At 40.3% G+C, this 15,875-nt stretch overlaps 1 protein-coding gene across 2 annotated transcripts in view; it reads left to right on the top strand.

The window, feature by feature from the left end:
- The window catches only part of RIOK1 (RIO kinase 1), a 29,352-nt gene that overhangs the window by 12,465 nt on the left and 1,012 nt on the right, over positions 1-15,875 (top strand). For both annotated transcript variants that reach the window (XM_010381700.2, XM_010381699.2), the window contains 10 exons: positions 1,704-1,816; positions 1,919-1,999; positions 3,038-3,124; positions 3,526-3,663; positions 4,032-4,135; positions 4,360-4,466; positions 9,649-9,714; positions 10,606-10,725; positions 12,178-12,231; positions 13,533-13,685. In XM_010381700.2, the coding sequence (XP_010380002.1) occupies positions 1,704-1,816; positions 1,919-1,999; positions 3,038-3,124; positions 3,526-3,663; positions 4,032-4,135; positions 4,360-4,466; positions 9,649-9,714; positions 10,606-10,725; positions 12,178-12,231; positions 13,533-13,685 (1,023 nt within the window). The remainder of the gene's footprint in view (positions 1-1,703; positions 1,817-1,918; positions 2,000-3,037; positions 3,125-3,525; positions 3,664-4,031; positions 4,136-4,359; positions 4,467-9,648; positions 9,715-10,605; positions 10,726-12,177; positions 12,232-13,532; positions 13,686-15,875) is intronic.

Raw genomic sequence — 15,875 nt, 5'->3', positions numbered from 1 at the left:
ACCTTGGCGTCCTAAAGTGCTGGTATTACAGGCATGAGCCTCCGTACCTGGCCTGAATCACTGGATTTAAGAATGTCTTTATGGCAATAAAAGCCAAAATTGACAAATGGGACCTAATTAAACTAAAGAGCTTCTGCACAGCAAAAGAAACTACCATCAGAGTGAACAGGCAACCTACAGAATGGGAGAAAATTTTTGCAATCTACCCGTCTGACAAAGGGCTAATATCCAGGATCTACAAAGAACTTAAACAAATTTACAAGAAAAAGTCAAACAACCCCATCAAAAAGTGGGCGAAGGATATGAACAGACACTTCTCAAAAGAAGACATTTATATAGTCAACAGACACATTAAAAAATGCTCATCATCACTGGCCATCAGATGAATACAAATCAAAACCACAATGAGATACCATCTCACACCAGTTAGAATGGCGATCATTAAAAAGTCAGGAAACAACAGGTGCTGGAGAGGATGTGGAGAAATAGGAACACTTTTACACTGTTGGTGGGAGTGTAAACTAGTTCAACCATTGTGGAAGACAGTGCGGCGATTCCTCAAGGATCTAGAACTAGAAATACCATTTGACCCAGCCATCCCATTCCTGGATATATACCCAAAGGGTTATAAATCATGCTGCTATAAAGATACATGCCCCCGTATGTTTATTGTGGCACTATTCACAATAGCAAAGACTTGGAACCAACCCACATGTCCATCAGTGATAGACTGGATTAAGAAAATGTGGCACATATACACCATGAAATACTATGCAGCCATAAAAAAGGATGAATTCATGTCCTTTGTAGGGACATGGATGAAGCCGGAAGCCATCATTCTCAGCAGACTATCGCAAGGACAGAAAACCAAACACCGCATGTTCTCACTCATAGGTGGGAATTAAACAATGAGAACACTTGGACACAGGAAGGGGAACATCACACACTGGGGCCTGTCGTGGGATGGGGGGAGGGGGGAGGGATAGCATTAGGAGATATACCTAATGTAGATGACGAGTTAATGGGTGCAGCACACCAACATAGCACATGGATACATATGTAACGAACCTGCACGTTGTGCACATGTACCCTAGAACTTAAAGTATGATAAAAAAAAGTCTTTAATTATTTTGCATATACTTGAGATACAAAAAAGTTTGAAACCACATCTCACCTATATTTAAATTGGATTTTACTGTACAGTCTTGCATTGCTTAATGAAGAGAATTCTTTCTGAGAAATCCATCATTAGGCAAATTTGTCATTATGTGAAGAACATTATAGAGTGTACTTACACAAACCTAGATAGTATAGCCTGTTGCACTCTCAGGCTATATGGTAGTTCCCAACCTGTATAACAGTTTTCTGTACTGAATACTGTAGTAATTGTAGCACAATGGTAAATATCTAGACATATAAAAAGTACAGTAAAAATACCTGTTATAATCTTATGGGATCATATATATGCAGTCTGTCACCTGTCAGTGACTAAGATGTTATGTGGCACATGACTGTATTTGTATATTGGAGCTATATTTACTGTCCTTTTGATGTTTTATATTTTAATTCACATCTTCAGAAGACAGTGGTATTCCTTATGCATGTTATTTCAGTTCACTTGACTTTTGAGGTTAGAATCAAATATATTGAAAAAGTAGTTATTTAACATAAACTTCATTTTCTTTGTTTTTGACTTAAAATAGGCTAATGTATACCATGCTAGCACAGCAAATGGAGAGAGCAGAGCAATCAAAATTTATAAAACTTCTATTTTGGTGTTCAAAGATCGGGATAAATATGTAAGTGGGGAATTCAGGTAAGTTCAGATTTTTTCCCTCCAGTTGGTTTAATTTCTATTTCCTAAGACATTAAAACGATAATGGAATAATTGAAATAATAAATATTTTTCTTATTCAAGATTTCGTCATGGCTATTGTAAAGGAAACCCTAGGAAAATGGTGAAAACTTGGGCAGAAAAAGAAATGAGGAACTTAATCAGGTGACTGTCTGGGATGTGCCTATGTCTGTCCTGTGCCCTGCACGTGAACATCAGCCCTTCCTCCCAGTAGATCCCAGTGTGGTTCTGCCCAAATGCAGGGACTTGTTAGGGCCTTCGTTTCTATTACATCTGCTGAAGTGAGCAGAAGAAACACATTTCTGGACAAATCGAGATTGTTTCCTATTCTGTTGTTTTCTATTCCGAGAATCCATTACAGAAGAATACGGCCACCGTTCATATTTATTCCACAAAGCTAGGTCATTTGGAAGGCCTAGTAAGCCATTGAAAACATTTGGAATTTATACTGAGGACAATAAGGAACTGTTAAAGGATTTTAGCAGGAAAGTGACACAATCAGGTGGTTAGAATGCTCTGTCATGTTTCATAGGTATTGCAGTTTTGGGCTAATCTTGTTAGGTCGTGAACTCTTCGTTTATCGTGGCTTCCTTTTCTTATTTCAGTCCAGTTTTGGACACTTTTATATATTCTTTGTTTGCACTAACACCTTTTTATCAGGTAAAGGCCTCATCTAGTTGAGATCAAGTTTTCTGAAAATTATGGAGTTTTTAAAAATGTCTTACAACTTTTTATATGCTGTACACAGGTGACACATTGGATAGTGTAGTATTGAGTAAGTACTACTTGTTTTGAAAGTCTTTTGTGTTCAACGAGCTATTAGGTGTGAGTCCAACTATTTTTATTAAGCATATTTCAGGCTAATCAACTCAAAAGATACTTGTGGACATATCTCCTTTATTTCCTCCATTGTAAGATGCACATTTCTTTTCAGTTTAACATCTCTGGAATTGCTTTGGCTATTAAAGGTTATGGGATGTAATAGTCGAATCGCTAGTGTTTTCTCATTCTCGGTGGTACATAATGGTACCACTTAAAATTATCTTAGAGTTTCTGAAATATTTTAATACAGTTGAGAGGTCTTGGTGCTATATCTTAACAGCAATATTAATTTTGTGACCTGCAGTTGTAATTTATTTAGATGCCTTTTCAGCTGTCCTTTTATTTGTTATAATGTCACAGGCTAAACACAGCAGAGATACCATGTCCAGAACCAATAATGCTAAGAAGTCATGTTCTTGTCATGAGTTTCATCGGTAAAGATGATGTGTAAGTATGTGGAAGCCCTAATAATTGCATTCTGAGAACTGTATTTTTAAGTTCTTTGAGCTTATCCACACTGTGAATATTTCCCATTTGAATAACTTCTTTTATGAATCTTTCCCGCTCTATTAGTGAATACGTGTTATCAATGTATTCTACCTTTTCAAGTCTGAAAATGCTTCAGAATGAGGAGCAAGTTAGTCCTGTGTTGGAGGGTGGGCTTACACAGTGTGTTGGGAAAGCATCTATTTGCTGGTACCTTCTTGGTTTATCTGCAGTGAGACAGATTGTCCCACATACAGCTCACGTGATGAGTTGTAGAAGAGACAGGCATGTAACAGTATAGTAAGAAGCAAGAAAACTTGTTCTTGGTCATTTTATCTTAGTTCATTTTCTTTTCATTCAAGGCCTGCACCACTCTTGAAAAATGTCCAGTTATCAGAATCCAAGGCTCGGGAGTTGTACCTGCAGGTCATTCAATACATGAGAAGAATGTATCAGGATGCCAGACTCGTCCATGCAGATCTCAGTGAATTTAACATGCTGTGAGTGTATTTTGTCTCTTAAGAACCGCCTATAAGTTGTTTTGTGTCCTTTAAAATGATAAATGATAAACAAAATCCCACTCCAAGAAGTCACACTAACATCTGAAGTTTTATTGTTGGCTTCCAAATGGCATAAGATAGGATTCCTTTTTTCAGTGACCTTAGTCACAGAATTGACCGCTTGGATCATTAACAGTGAATGGACTTTGGAAATTCTCCCAGCTTCCGTCTGTTAGTCAGGATGGCCTCATCTTATCTACCTTGGTCATTTTGTGAATTACTTCCCTTGCTCTTAAGAGTAGAATTTATTTTAAACAGAAAACAGTAAAGTAGTACCATTCCACAGCTTCTGTGTCTCTGGCCCATAGGTACCACAGTGGAGGCGTGTATATCATTGACGTTTCTCAGTCCGTGGAGCACGACCACCCACATGCCTTGGAGTTCTTGAGAAAAGATTGCGCCAACGTCAATGGTGAGTAGAAACGGGAATTTTCGAAACAACTCGTTGGTCTGTTTTGGTTTTGTACTCAGTTAAGCTGTTGGCATAAAACGTTCTCACTAAATTGTTTGGTGCAGTGACGCTTAAACCATTTGCGGGGAGGTGGTATGTAGTTTTATCCCCTTGTTTCTTTATAAGGTAGTTGGAATACTAACCTTTTTCCTCATAAAAGCTATCAACGTTTTTCCTTCTGACAGATTTCTTTCTGAAGCACAGTGTTGCCGTCATGACTGTGCGGGAGCTCTTTGAATTTGTCACAGATCCATCCATTACACATGAGAACATGGATGCTTATCTCTCAAAGGTAAGACAGGGAGGGGAAGGAGGAATAGAAAATAGCAGTACAGGTTCAATATCTCTTATCTCAAGTGCTTGGGACCAGAAGTGTTTGAGATTTTGGATTTTTTCCAATTTTGAAATATTTGCCTTGTATTTACCCTAGTTGAGCATCTGAAATATCAAAATCCAAAATTGTCACTGCTCCATTTGGCATTTCATTTGAACATCGTGTTGGTGCTCAAAAAGTTTTGGATTTTGGGCCGGGCGCGGTGGCTCAAGCCTGTAATCCCAGCACTTTGGGAGGCCGAGACGGGTGGATCACGAGGTCAGGAGATCGAGACCATCCTGGCTAACACCGTGAAACCCCGTCTCTACTAAAAAATACAAAAAAACTAGCCGGGCGAGGTGGCGGGCGCCTGTAGTCCCAGCTACTCGGGAGGCTGAGGCAGGAGAATGGCGTCAACCCGGGAGGCGGAGCTTGCAGTGAGCTGAGATCCGGCCACTGCACTCCAGCCTGGGCGACAGCGAGACTCCATCTCAAAAAAAAAAAAAAGTTTTGGATTTTGGAGTACTTCAGATTTTTGGATTTGGGATGCTAACCAGTAATTGCATTTGCTTGACACTTCTGAGGGACCCAGATTGCATAGTGTAGTTTATTCATTTTGACAGCTTCCTGACACCTTTTCCTTCTTACTTAACAGATGAAGAATCAAAAATATAGCAAAACAGCCAACAGCCAATGGTAAAGCCAGGTTTTTTTTTTTCCTTTCCTCTCTGAGTCAACTTGATAGCCAAGATTTTTTTACTTTAATTATCTGGCAAGATTACATAGACTGTCAAAGTCTGTGAAAGTTTGGTAAGAAAACTGTCAGTTTTTTGGTCATTAATTCTTTTCCCTTGTTTCTCAGGGGGGCCTTTCTTTCTTTTTCTTTTTTCTTTTCTTCCTTTTTTTTTTTTTTTTTTTTTGAGACAGGATCCCGCTCTGTCACGCAGGCTGGAGCATGGTGGCACAATCTTGGCTCACTGCAACCTCTGCCCCCCAGGGTCAAGTGATCCTCCCAGCTCAGCCTCCGAGTACCTGGGACTACGGACACGTACCACCATATCCAGCTAATTTTTGTATTTTTTGTAGAGACAGGGTTTCATCATGTTGCCCAGGCTAGTTTTGAAATCTTGGCCTCAAGTGATCCACCTGCCTCAGCCTCCCAAAGTGCTGGGATTACAGGTGTGAGCCACAACTTCCGGCCTCAGAGGCCTTTCTGAATATATAATTTTTTAGAATTCTGGTAAAAGACATAATATAAAATTTATTGCTTTAACCATCTGAATGTATGGTTCAGTGGCATTAAGTACATTCACATTGTTGTATAAACTATCACCACAGTCTGTCTCCACACCTGTTGCATCATCCCAGAGGGATACTCTGTACCCATTAAATAACAACTTCCCATCCTCCAGCAATCACCATTCTACTTTCTGTCTTTGTGAATTCACCTACTCTAGGTACCTCTTATAAGTGGAATCATATAGTATTTGTCTTTTTGTGTTTGGCTTATATCACTTAGTATGATGTCTTCAAGGTTCATCCATGTTATGTTGTAGCATGTGACAGGATTTCTTCTTCTTTTTTTGTTTGAGACAGGGTCTTACTCTGTTACCCAGGATGGAGTGCAGTGGCGCGATCTTAGCTCACTGCAACCTCCACCTTCGGGTTCAAGCCATTCTGCCACCTTGGCCTCCCCGAGTAGCTGGGACTACAGGTGCGAGCCACTACACCCAGCTGATTTGTGTACTTTTGGTAGAGATGGGGTTTCACCATGTTGGCCAGGCTGGTCTTGAACTCCTGGTCTCTAGTGATCTGCCTGCCTCGGCCTCCCGAAGTGCTGGGATTACAGACATGAGCCTACCGTGCCCAGCCTAGGATTTCTTCTTTTAAGGCTGAATAATAGTCCAGTGTATGTATATACTACATTTTGTTTATCCTTTCATCTGTGGATGGACATACAGGTTGCTTATACCTTCTGGCTATTCTGAATAATGCTGCTATGAACATGGATGTATAAATATCTCTTCAAGACCCTGCTTTCAGTTCTTTTGAATATACACCCAGAAGTAGAGTTGCTAGATCAAATGGTATTTCTATTTTCAAGTTTCTGAGGAACCCACCATACTGTTTACTATAGCGGCTGCACCATTTTACATTACCACCAGCAGTGCTCAAGGGTGTTAATCGCTCCACATCCTCACCAGCACTTATTGATCTCCACATCCTCACCAACACCTATTATTTTGTTTCTTGTTTTGTTTTGACAATGAGAGACCCCCTAATGAGTGTCGGGTGTATGTTGTTATGGTTTTGGTTTGTGTTTTCCTGATTACCAGTGATGTTGAGCATCTTTTCCTGTGCTTCTTGGCCATTTATATATTTTCTTTGGAGAAATGTCTTTTTTTTTTTTTTTTTTTTTTTTTTTTTTTAAGAGACAAGGTCTCTCTGTCACCCAATCTGTAGTACAGTGGTACAATCCTGGCTCACTGCAGCCTCAACCTTCTAGACTCAAGCAGTTCCCCTGCCTCAGCTGCCTCAGCTGCCTCAGCCTGCTGAGACTATAGGCGCACACCATGACACCCAGCCAGTTTTTCTTTTTCTTTTTCATTTTGCTGGGACAGGGTCTCACTGTGTTCAGTCTGGTCTTAAACTCCTGGGCTTAAGTACTTTCTCCTCTCTCGGCTTCTCAAAGTTCTGGGGTTACAAGCATGAGCCACAGTGTCCAGCCCCATGTCTTTTTTTAATCGGGTCTGGGTTTTTTTTGTTGAGTTGTAGTTGTATTTTCTGGATATGTCAGATACGTGATTTGCAAATATTTATTCCCATTCTTTGACTTGTCTTTTCACTCTGTGGATTGCAAACTTTGATGCACAGAAGTTTTAAATTTTGATGCGATCCAGTTTATCTATTTTTATTTTTGTCTCTGAATCACAGTTTTGAATACATGGCATGTATGCCCCTACATAGGTTTTCAGGTTGGTTTGTTTTTGAGACGGTGTCTCATTCTGTTGCCCAGGCTGGAGTGCAGGGGCGCAATCTCAGCTCACTGCAACCTCCACCTCCTGGATTCAAGTGATTCTCCCACCTCAGCCTCCTGCGTAGCTGGGATTACAGGCACATGCCATCATGCCCACCTAATTTTTGTATTTTTGTAGAGACAGGGTTTCACCATGTTGGCCATGGCCAGTCTCGAACTCCTGACCTCAGGTGATCCGCCTGCCTCGGCCTCCCAAAGTGCTGGGATTACAGGCGTAAGTCGCCGTGTCTGGCCAGGTTTTCAGGTTTTATCGTGTCTTTTCCTCTTTTTCCATTTCCTTGTAATACCTTCCCATTTCTGCCTTTGCTCAACTTTGCTCTGCCTTATGAACTTTAAAGCTCCGGTTAGAAAGCTCTTTGGAGGGGGATTTCAGCAGAAATTGTCTTCATAGGTATAGTCTCATATAACTATAATAGAAGTAGTCACATTGTGTCATTTATTATACTAAGTTCTTAATTCTGTCACCCTCAATTGTGAACTTTTATGAAACAGGAGTTTTATGTATTGCCAAGTACCCAATATCTGGCCCACAGTAGGCAATCACATCTTAAATGGAATAAATAAGTGTCATTTTTATTCCTCAACTTTTTTTTCTTTTTTTTTGGAAATGGAGTTTCCTCTTGTTGCCCAGGCTGGAGTGCAATGGGGCAATCTCCGCTCACCACAACCTCCGCCTCCTGGGTTCAAGCGATTTTCCTGCCTCAGCCTTCCGAGTAGCTGGGATTACAGGCATGCACCACCATGCCCAGCTAATTTTGTATTTTCTGTAGAGATGGGGTTTCTCCATGTTGGTCAGGCTGGTCTTGAACTCCCGACCTCAGGTGATCCACCCACCTCGGCCTCCCAAAGTGCCAGGATCATAAGTGTGAGCCGCCGTGCCTGGCCTCTTTTTTTTTTCTTTTTTTCAACGAAGTTTCACTCTTGTCACCCAGGCTGGAGTGCAGTGTGCAATTTCGGCTCACTGCGATCTCCATCTCCTGGGTTAAAGCAGTTCTCCTGCCTCAGCCTCCCCAGTAGCTGGGATTATAGGAGCCCACCACCACTCCTGGCTAATTGTGTGTGTGTGTGTGTGTGTTTTGAGATGGAGTCTCACTCTGTAACCCAGGCTGGAGTGCAGTGGCACGATCTTGGCTCACCACAACCTCCACTTCCCGGGTTCAAGCGATTCTCCTGCCTCAGCCTCCCGAGTAACTGGGATTACCGGTGCGTGCCAGCATGCCTGGCTAATTTTTGTATTTTTAGTAGAGACGGGTTTCACCATGTTAGCCAGGCTGGTCTCGAACTCCTGACCTCATGGTCTGCCCGCCTCAGCTTCCCCAAAGTGCTGGGATTACAGGCGTGAGCCACTGTACCTGGCCCAATTTTTGTATTTTTAGTAGAGATGGGGTTTCACCATATTGCCCAGGCTAGTCATAAACTCCTGATCTCAGGTGATCCACCGGCCTCAGCCTCCCAGAGTGCTGGGATTAGAGGCATGAGCCACCACGCACAGGTCAGCACTGATTTTCATGTCTAAACTTAAAAAAAAGAAAAACTCTGCTCCTACTATTTTTTCCTTTCTTCTATATAGAGAAGAGAACAGACACTCAGTTTTACAAACCAAAAGAACCCTTTGGAATCTTTGTCACCCTCGTTTCAGTCATTGTTTGCTCAGAGAGCTTTCTTTGGTGGTTTATACTGCAGCAGCAATAGAGTCGTATATTCAGGATTTACAGCCAGCCAGCTGCCTTTGCAATTCCCTTCGCCCACTGCTCAGGATTTAAGGAATGGTTCTTTCATTCTTTAGGTCTCTGTATTCCTTTAGTAAATGCTAAAGTATTTACTAAATGCAAAAGCTAATTATTTAAATTTAGTAAAAGTAGCATAACTTTTGAAAAAGGGGAAGCTAGGGATCCCCCAGACTAGAAGAGTTTGATTTATTGTTACCTTTGGGTTGATGGCAGCCTTTTTGGTGAGGTCTGTGCTAGAAAGGTAACTTATACCATTAGAACTCACTAAATGCTTTCATAAGTGTGAGGAGGTGATACTTACAAAGACTAGAACAAGTTTATACCAAAACTGGAACATGGATGTGTTTTCTGCAGTTGGAATGTAAAAGAAAGTCATTTTTATTTTCTTTCCAAGGCCATGGAAATAGCATCTCAAAGGACCAAGGAAGAAAGGTCTAGCCAAGATCATGTGGATGAAGAGGTAGAATTTATTATCTGTTCACAGCCTTTGGAAACACTTGTGTTTTGAGGTTTTTTTGTTTGTTTGTTTTATGTTGCTAGAGCATAAACGTGATTTAAATACATAAGCAGCTTTTTCAAATGATGGTAATATTTCCTTGAGATGTATTATGGTAAATGATTTAAGTGAGCCAAGTTGGATAGTTTCCATTTCACTGTATTGGTCCACTCAGCAACCTGTTAGCCCATTGTCCTAGATGGAGAAAATTTTTTAAGAGCCTGTTAGGTTATAGGAGTCAAGAAGGAAAAGCCTGTTTTTAGTTTGCAAATGTGAGTTTTTAAATGACTTAAGTATTGATTCTAGAAATGTTGTAGATTTTAAATATTATGCTTTGATAAAAATGAGTCAGGGTGTTTTTTTTTGAGGGAGCCATAGTAGCCTTTTTAAAAAATTCTCACAACTCTTCATGGTTGACTATGAGGTGCCCTGTGTTTGTCGGCAGCTCTCCACCTTCTTCACTGTAGCAGCTGGGTGTGTTTTGTAAGGTACCGCCACTCAGCGCTTGCCAACTGTAATTCCACCCCTTTCCCTCCTGCTCAGAAAAGCTTTTTGGAACACAAATGAAGGAGAAGTGTTATTCTAAGGATAACCTTGAATCAGCTCTAATGTTGTTGTTTTTTCCCCTCCTTAAAATAAGTCATATGCAAAATTTAGTGTTCTGTCATTAGCAGTGTTACTTTTGGGACACCACATCGCAGATGGGACACCAGTGTGTGCAGACAGCTTGGCCAAGCATCAGTGTTGGGGATGAATGAATATATAGATTCCCCTGTAACCTGATGGAGGAGTATGCTGTGTGAATGTGAGAAGTATATGAATAACAGTTTTGATTTTGCTTTTCCTCTCTGTTAGGTGTTTAAGCGAGCATATATTCCTAGAACCTTAAATGAAGTAAAACATTATGAGAGGGATATGGACCTAATTATGAAATTGAAGGAAGAGGACATGGCCGTGAATGCCCAACAAGATAATGTAAGTAGATTGGTTGGTGTATAGCAAGAAGCTCTTCAAAAGTAGTAGGGGACTGTCCCAAACCTATTTGGGCCTTTTAAGTTCCCCTAATCTTGGATGTTGGCTTCTGAGCTAGCAAGATGACTAACTGTGTTAACTTGTGTGCACATTGAATGTAAAGGGAATTCATTGGAATTTATGAGAGGAGGTAACACATTTGAATGAGTCCAACAAGTTATAATTGTAGAAACAAGATTTGGATAGAAGTTTAGGCTATTAATGGTTATTATATGAGGTCCATTAACATATATTTCTTTAACATACATCATTCAGGAAAAATTTCTTTTTGGTAAAGGGCCAGATAGTAAATATTTTCAGCTTTGTAAGCCAAGAAATAGAATTAAGGTGATTACGTAGGTCCTTATGTAACAAGAGAGAAAAAACTTCACCCTCAATTTGTATTCGTGAAATTAGAAATACTTTAATAATAATTGAATACACTTTTATGTAATACAAGTATACTAAAGAACAGTGGAATTATTCGATGTGGGGCAGATAATATTTCGCTTAATTGGGGCTCAAATTTTGTGTTTGCTATCTTCAAATTGATTGCAAATGTTTATCTGTAAAAACTACCAGGTAGGCTGGGCGCAGTGGCTTACACCTGTAATCCCAGCCCTTTGGGAGGCCGAGGTAGGCTGATCACTTGAGATCAGGAGTTCGAGACCAACCTGGCCAATATGGTGAAACCCCGTCTCTACTAAAAATACAAAAATTAGCCAGGCATGGTGGCGTGCTCCTGTAATCCCAGCTACTGGGGAGGCTGAGGCACAAGAATCACTTGAACGCGGGAGGCGGAGGCTGCAGTGAGCTGAGATTGCACCATTGAACTTTAGCCTGGGCTATAGAGCAGGACTGTCTCTCAAAAAAAAAAAAAAAGACTGGGTACGGAGGCTCATGCCTGTAATCCCAGCACTTTGGGAGGCCGATGTGGGTGGATCAGCTGAAGTCAGGAGTTCGAGACCAGCCTGGCCAACATGGTAAAACCTCGTCTCTACTAAAACTACAAAAATTAGCTGGGCATCGTGGCAGGCACCTGTAATCCCAGCTGCTCAGGAGGCTGAGACAGGAGAATCTCCTGAACCCTGGTGGCAGAGGTTGCAGTGAGCCAAGATCATGTCGCTACACTCCAGCCTGGGCGACAAAGCAAGACTCTGTCTCCAAAAAAAAAAAAAAAAAGAAAACAGCTATGAGGTTATGAGGTGGCTGGTTGGATTTGGATTTGGCCAGTAGATCTGGTAGACAGAAATAATATTATAAACTTTCTGTGTTACAGTGAGATTAATTTTAGATACCTTTTTATAAAATCATAGGAGATGTTATTTAACCCACATTGTTCTTAGTAGTACAATATGCATATTTCATTTTCTAGTTTTATGTTGATCCTTATTTTTTTTTCCTTTTGGTTATAAGATTCTATACCAAACTGTCACCGGATTGAAGAAAGATTTGTCAGGAGTTCAGAAGGTATGAAGAACATGTGTTACTGTTTGTTTATGCGAAAACACTTACAAAGGATATAAAACTCTAGTCATATTGTTTGTTTTTATTATTTAATATTATGAGAACTAAATTAATGCTGTTTTATATTGTTAAAATTTTATGATTGCTTTCAAGGTCTGCGGGCATCTTCAGAAATGCCGTTTTGTGTTCTTTCTAAACATAGCACTGAAATTTGGAAATTGTTTTTCTTTGTCTCTGAATTGTTCTGTGATTGCAGGTGAGGTATTTATCTTTTTGTATTCTAGTTGTCATTTGTGGAGTTGTTAATGATAGCCATTGTGCTTCTTGATGGTTTTTACAACCAGCTTAGGAAAACTGTGGAATGTGGTCTCCTACCAGGATATTACTTGTTAAAGAACAGTCTCATGAGTTCAGCAATCCTGCTGTGCTGGATTCCTGTAATGTTCTTTTTTCTTAAAACAATCTTGTTTTGTTTTACATTTTAGAAGGGCAGGGATTAAATAATTCTAACTTAGGCAGTCATAAAAGCAGTCTTTATTTCTTCAAATCTTCCTACTTGAAGACTTAAAGGATCACACTTTGCTTTCTTAAAATCATGTCTTTTCTGTGGAAAGAATTGAATTAGGGGAATTCTGGTATTTTGCATTTCTGAGTTATAATAACAGGTGTCATAAGGAAGTTATGCTTTGGATTCCAGAGCATGAAGATTTTATTGCAGCAAGCTAGAAAATCTTGTACAATTGACTTCTACAGATCTGTTTTTTTCCTTATAAAAAGGAAACCTCACTCTTAAAAACTTCTGGGAAGCACTGTATTAAACAACTGCTAAATTTCAGGAAGTAATGAAAATTTCTCTTCTTTGAATATTGTTTTCCCTCTCATTTGGATTAGTTTATTGCTAGAAATGTGGTTCACAGGAAAACAGCTGTGAAGTTATCCGTATAAATCTTTATTTTCTACCTCTATGTATATTTCGCCTCTTTCCCAATCCCAACTAAATGACCCTGATTAGCTGAAAGAAGCAGAACAGTTTTGTCGTTGGTCTAGGTCACGCAGTAAAGCCCTGGTTCCTTCGTCTGGGTATGTTCTTGAGCCTTACTTGGAGTGGCTACTTTCATGTTTCCCTCCTGATGTTCATTCTGGTGTTTTAATGTTTCAGTACGAGATGTTAGTTTTTAACATATATTTGCGAGCCTAAAATCTGAATTCTGGCCTTAACACATTTAACAACAACACATAACTTGGCTTATGTGTTGTTTAGAATTACATGGTTTAGAATAACATGGTTCTTTAATAATTTCAAGGTCCCTGCACTCCTAGAAAATCAAGTGGAGGAAAGGACTTGTTCTGATTCAGAAGATATTGGAAGCTCTGAGTGCTCTGACACAGACTCTGAAGAGCAGGGAGACCATGCCCGCCCCAAGAAACACACCACGGGCCCTGACGTTGATAAAAAAGTAAGCAATGAGATACATTCCCCTTTTCTTTAGTGTGGGAGCACAGCCACTCTTGTTTCTCTTTGCTCAAGGATCTAGCTAGATTGTGATGGCTGAAAACATTATTGATAAGTACCTCTAATTACAGTTTTAATACCTAGGTGTGAACTTGACTTTTGGTGGTAACGTTATCTCAAGATTGGGCTGCTCATCAGAGCACCTTGGGCATTGCCTAGAGAGAGCACGCACTAAATTCAGTACATTTCATATGAAGTACAAGTGATGTTAGAGTTGACTCAGGGTAAATACTGAAGAACCATTTCAGGGGGACTTACAGCCCAGCTTGATGTCTCTGGAATCTGAAAGACTGTATAATAGTCCCCGCTTCCGTGCTTTCACTTTCTACTGTTTCAGTTCCCAGCAGTCAGCCTTGGTTTGCAAATACTAAATGGAAAATTCCAGAAATAAACAATTTATAAGTTTTGAATTGCTCACTGTCCTAAGTAGTGTGATGAAATTCATGCCGTCCTCTTCCATCCTGCCTGGGATGTGAATCACCACGTGGTCCAGCGTCTTCACACTGTCGACACTCCCCACCCATTAGTCACTTAGTAGCCTTCTTGGCTATCAGTTCAGCTGCTGTGATGTTGTGGTGCTTGTGTGCAAGTAACCCTTACTTTGCTTAATAATGTCCGTAAATTACAAGAGTAGTGATGTTGGAATTTCAGGTGTGCTTTAGAGAAGCCATAAAGTTCTTCCTTTAAGTGGAAAGGTGACCATTCTTGACTTAGCAAGGAACTCATGCCTGTAATCCTAGCACTTTCAGAGGCCAAAGAGGGCAGATCACTCCAGACCAGTCTGGGCAACAGAGTGATACCCTGTCTGTTAAAACATTGATGATGAGCACCTGTGGTCCCAGATACTTGGGAGGCTAAGGCAAGAGGATCCCTTGAGCCCAGAAGTTTGAGGTTCTAGTGAGCTGATCATGCCACTGCATGCCAGCCTGGGTGACAGAGTGAGATTCTGTCTCAAAAAAATAAATAAGAAAAGGAAAAGAATCATATGCTGAAGTTGCTGAGATCTATGATGAGAATCTTTTATCCGTGACATTGTGGAGAAGGAAAAAGATGTTTGTGCTGGTTTTGCTATCTCATCCCAAACTGCAAAAGTTAGGGCCACAGTATGTGATAAGTGCTTAGTTAAGATGGAAAAGGCATTAAATTTAAGGGTGAAAGATGTAAACAAAAACATCTTCCAGTTGACGGCACCATGTTGCACCAGAAAGCATTGAGCCTATACGAAGGTTTCAGAGGTTTCAGCAAGAGTTCCCCTGAAATGAGTGACACCAGGCCATTTACTGTAAGGAATAAACAGGTTCAGGAATAGGTTTGGACTAAACAGAAAAATTACCAGAGAGGCTGCATCTGCCAATGAATAAACTACTGTCATATGAGTATGATACTGTGGGATATTTTGAGAGTGAGAAAGACCACATTCAAATAACTTTTATTATAGTATATTGTTACTATTCTATTATTAGTTATTATCTCTTACTGTGCCTAATTTATAAATTAAACCTCATCATAGGTATGTATATATAGGAAGAAACATAGTGCATATAGGGTTTGGCACTATCCACTGTTTTAAGCATCCACTGGGGGTCTTGGAACATATATCCCCCATGGATAAGAAGGGACTCTTGTATTTCTTTAATTCCTAGCCATAGACATAAGAGACACTGTTGACTGAATGCTATGTAACTATTATTATTCCATCTTAGTCTAATCCTTTAAACCGTGTACAATGTGGGTCCCAAGACTTCTGAGGGACATACTCAGCTGCTAGCATATTTTCTCGTATGTCTACTGGAAACACATATTTTGTCTCTTTCCAATGTCTGTTTCTGTTAGAATATGGAACTTGTAAAGAAAAGTATTTGCAAACATTTACTAACATTCTTAGGGATATTTCTGTTTGGCTGTCTTCACATTTCTATTAAGGAAGCTCAAGGCCAGTTATGGTGGCTCATGCCTGTAGTCTCAGCTACTAGGGAGGTTGAGGCAAGAGGATTGCTTGAGCCCAGGAGCTTGAGGCTGCAGTGCACAATGATGCTGCTACTGCCCTCCCGCTTGGGTGACAGAGTGAGTCCCTGTCTCTAAAAAGAACAAGCTCAAAGACAATTTTCACTCCAAGTTCTCCACCAACCCATAA

The sequence above is a fragment of the Rhinopithecus roxellana genome, chromosome 4 (genome assembly GCF_007565055.1).
Source record: "Rhinopithecus roxellana isolate Shanxi Qingling chromosome 4, ASM756505v1, whole genome shotgun sequence".
Lineage (NCBI taxonomy): Eukaryota > Metazoa > Chordata > Mammalia > Primates > Cercopithecidae > Rhinopithecus > Rhinopithecus roxellana.
Note: the sequence above shows the minus strand (reverse complement) of the source record. Positions and strands in the feature narration are given on the sequence as shown.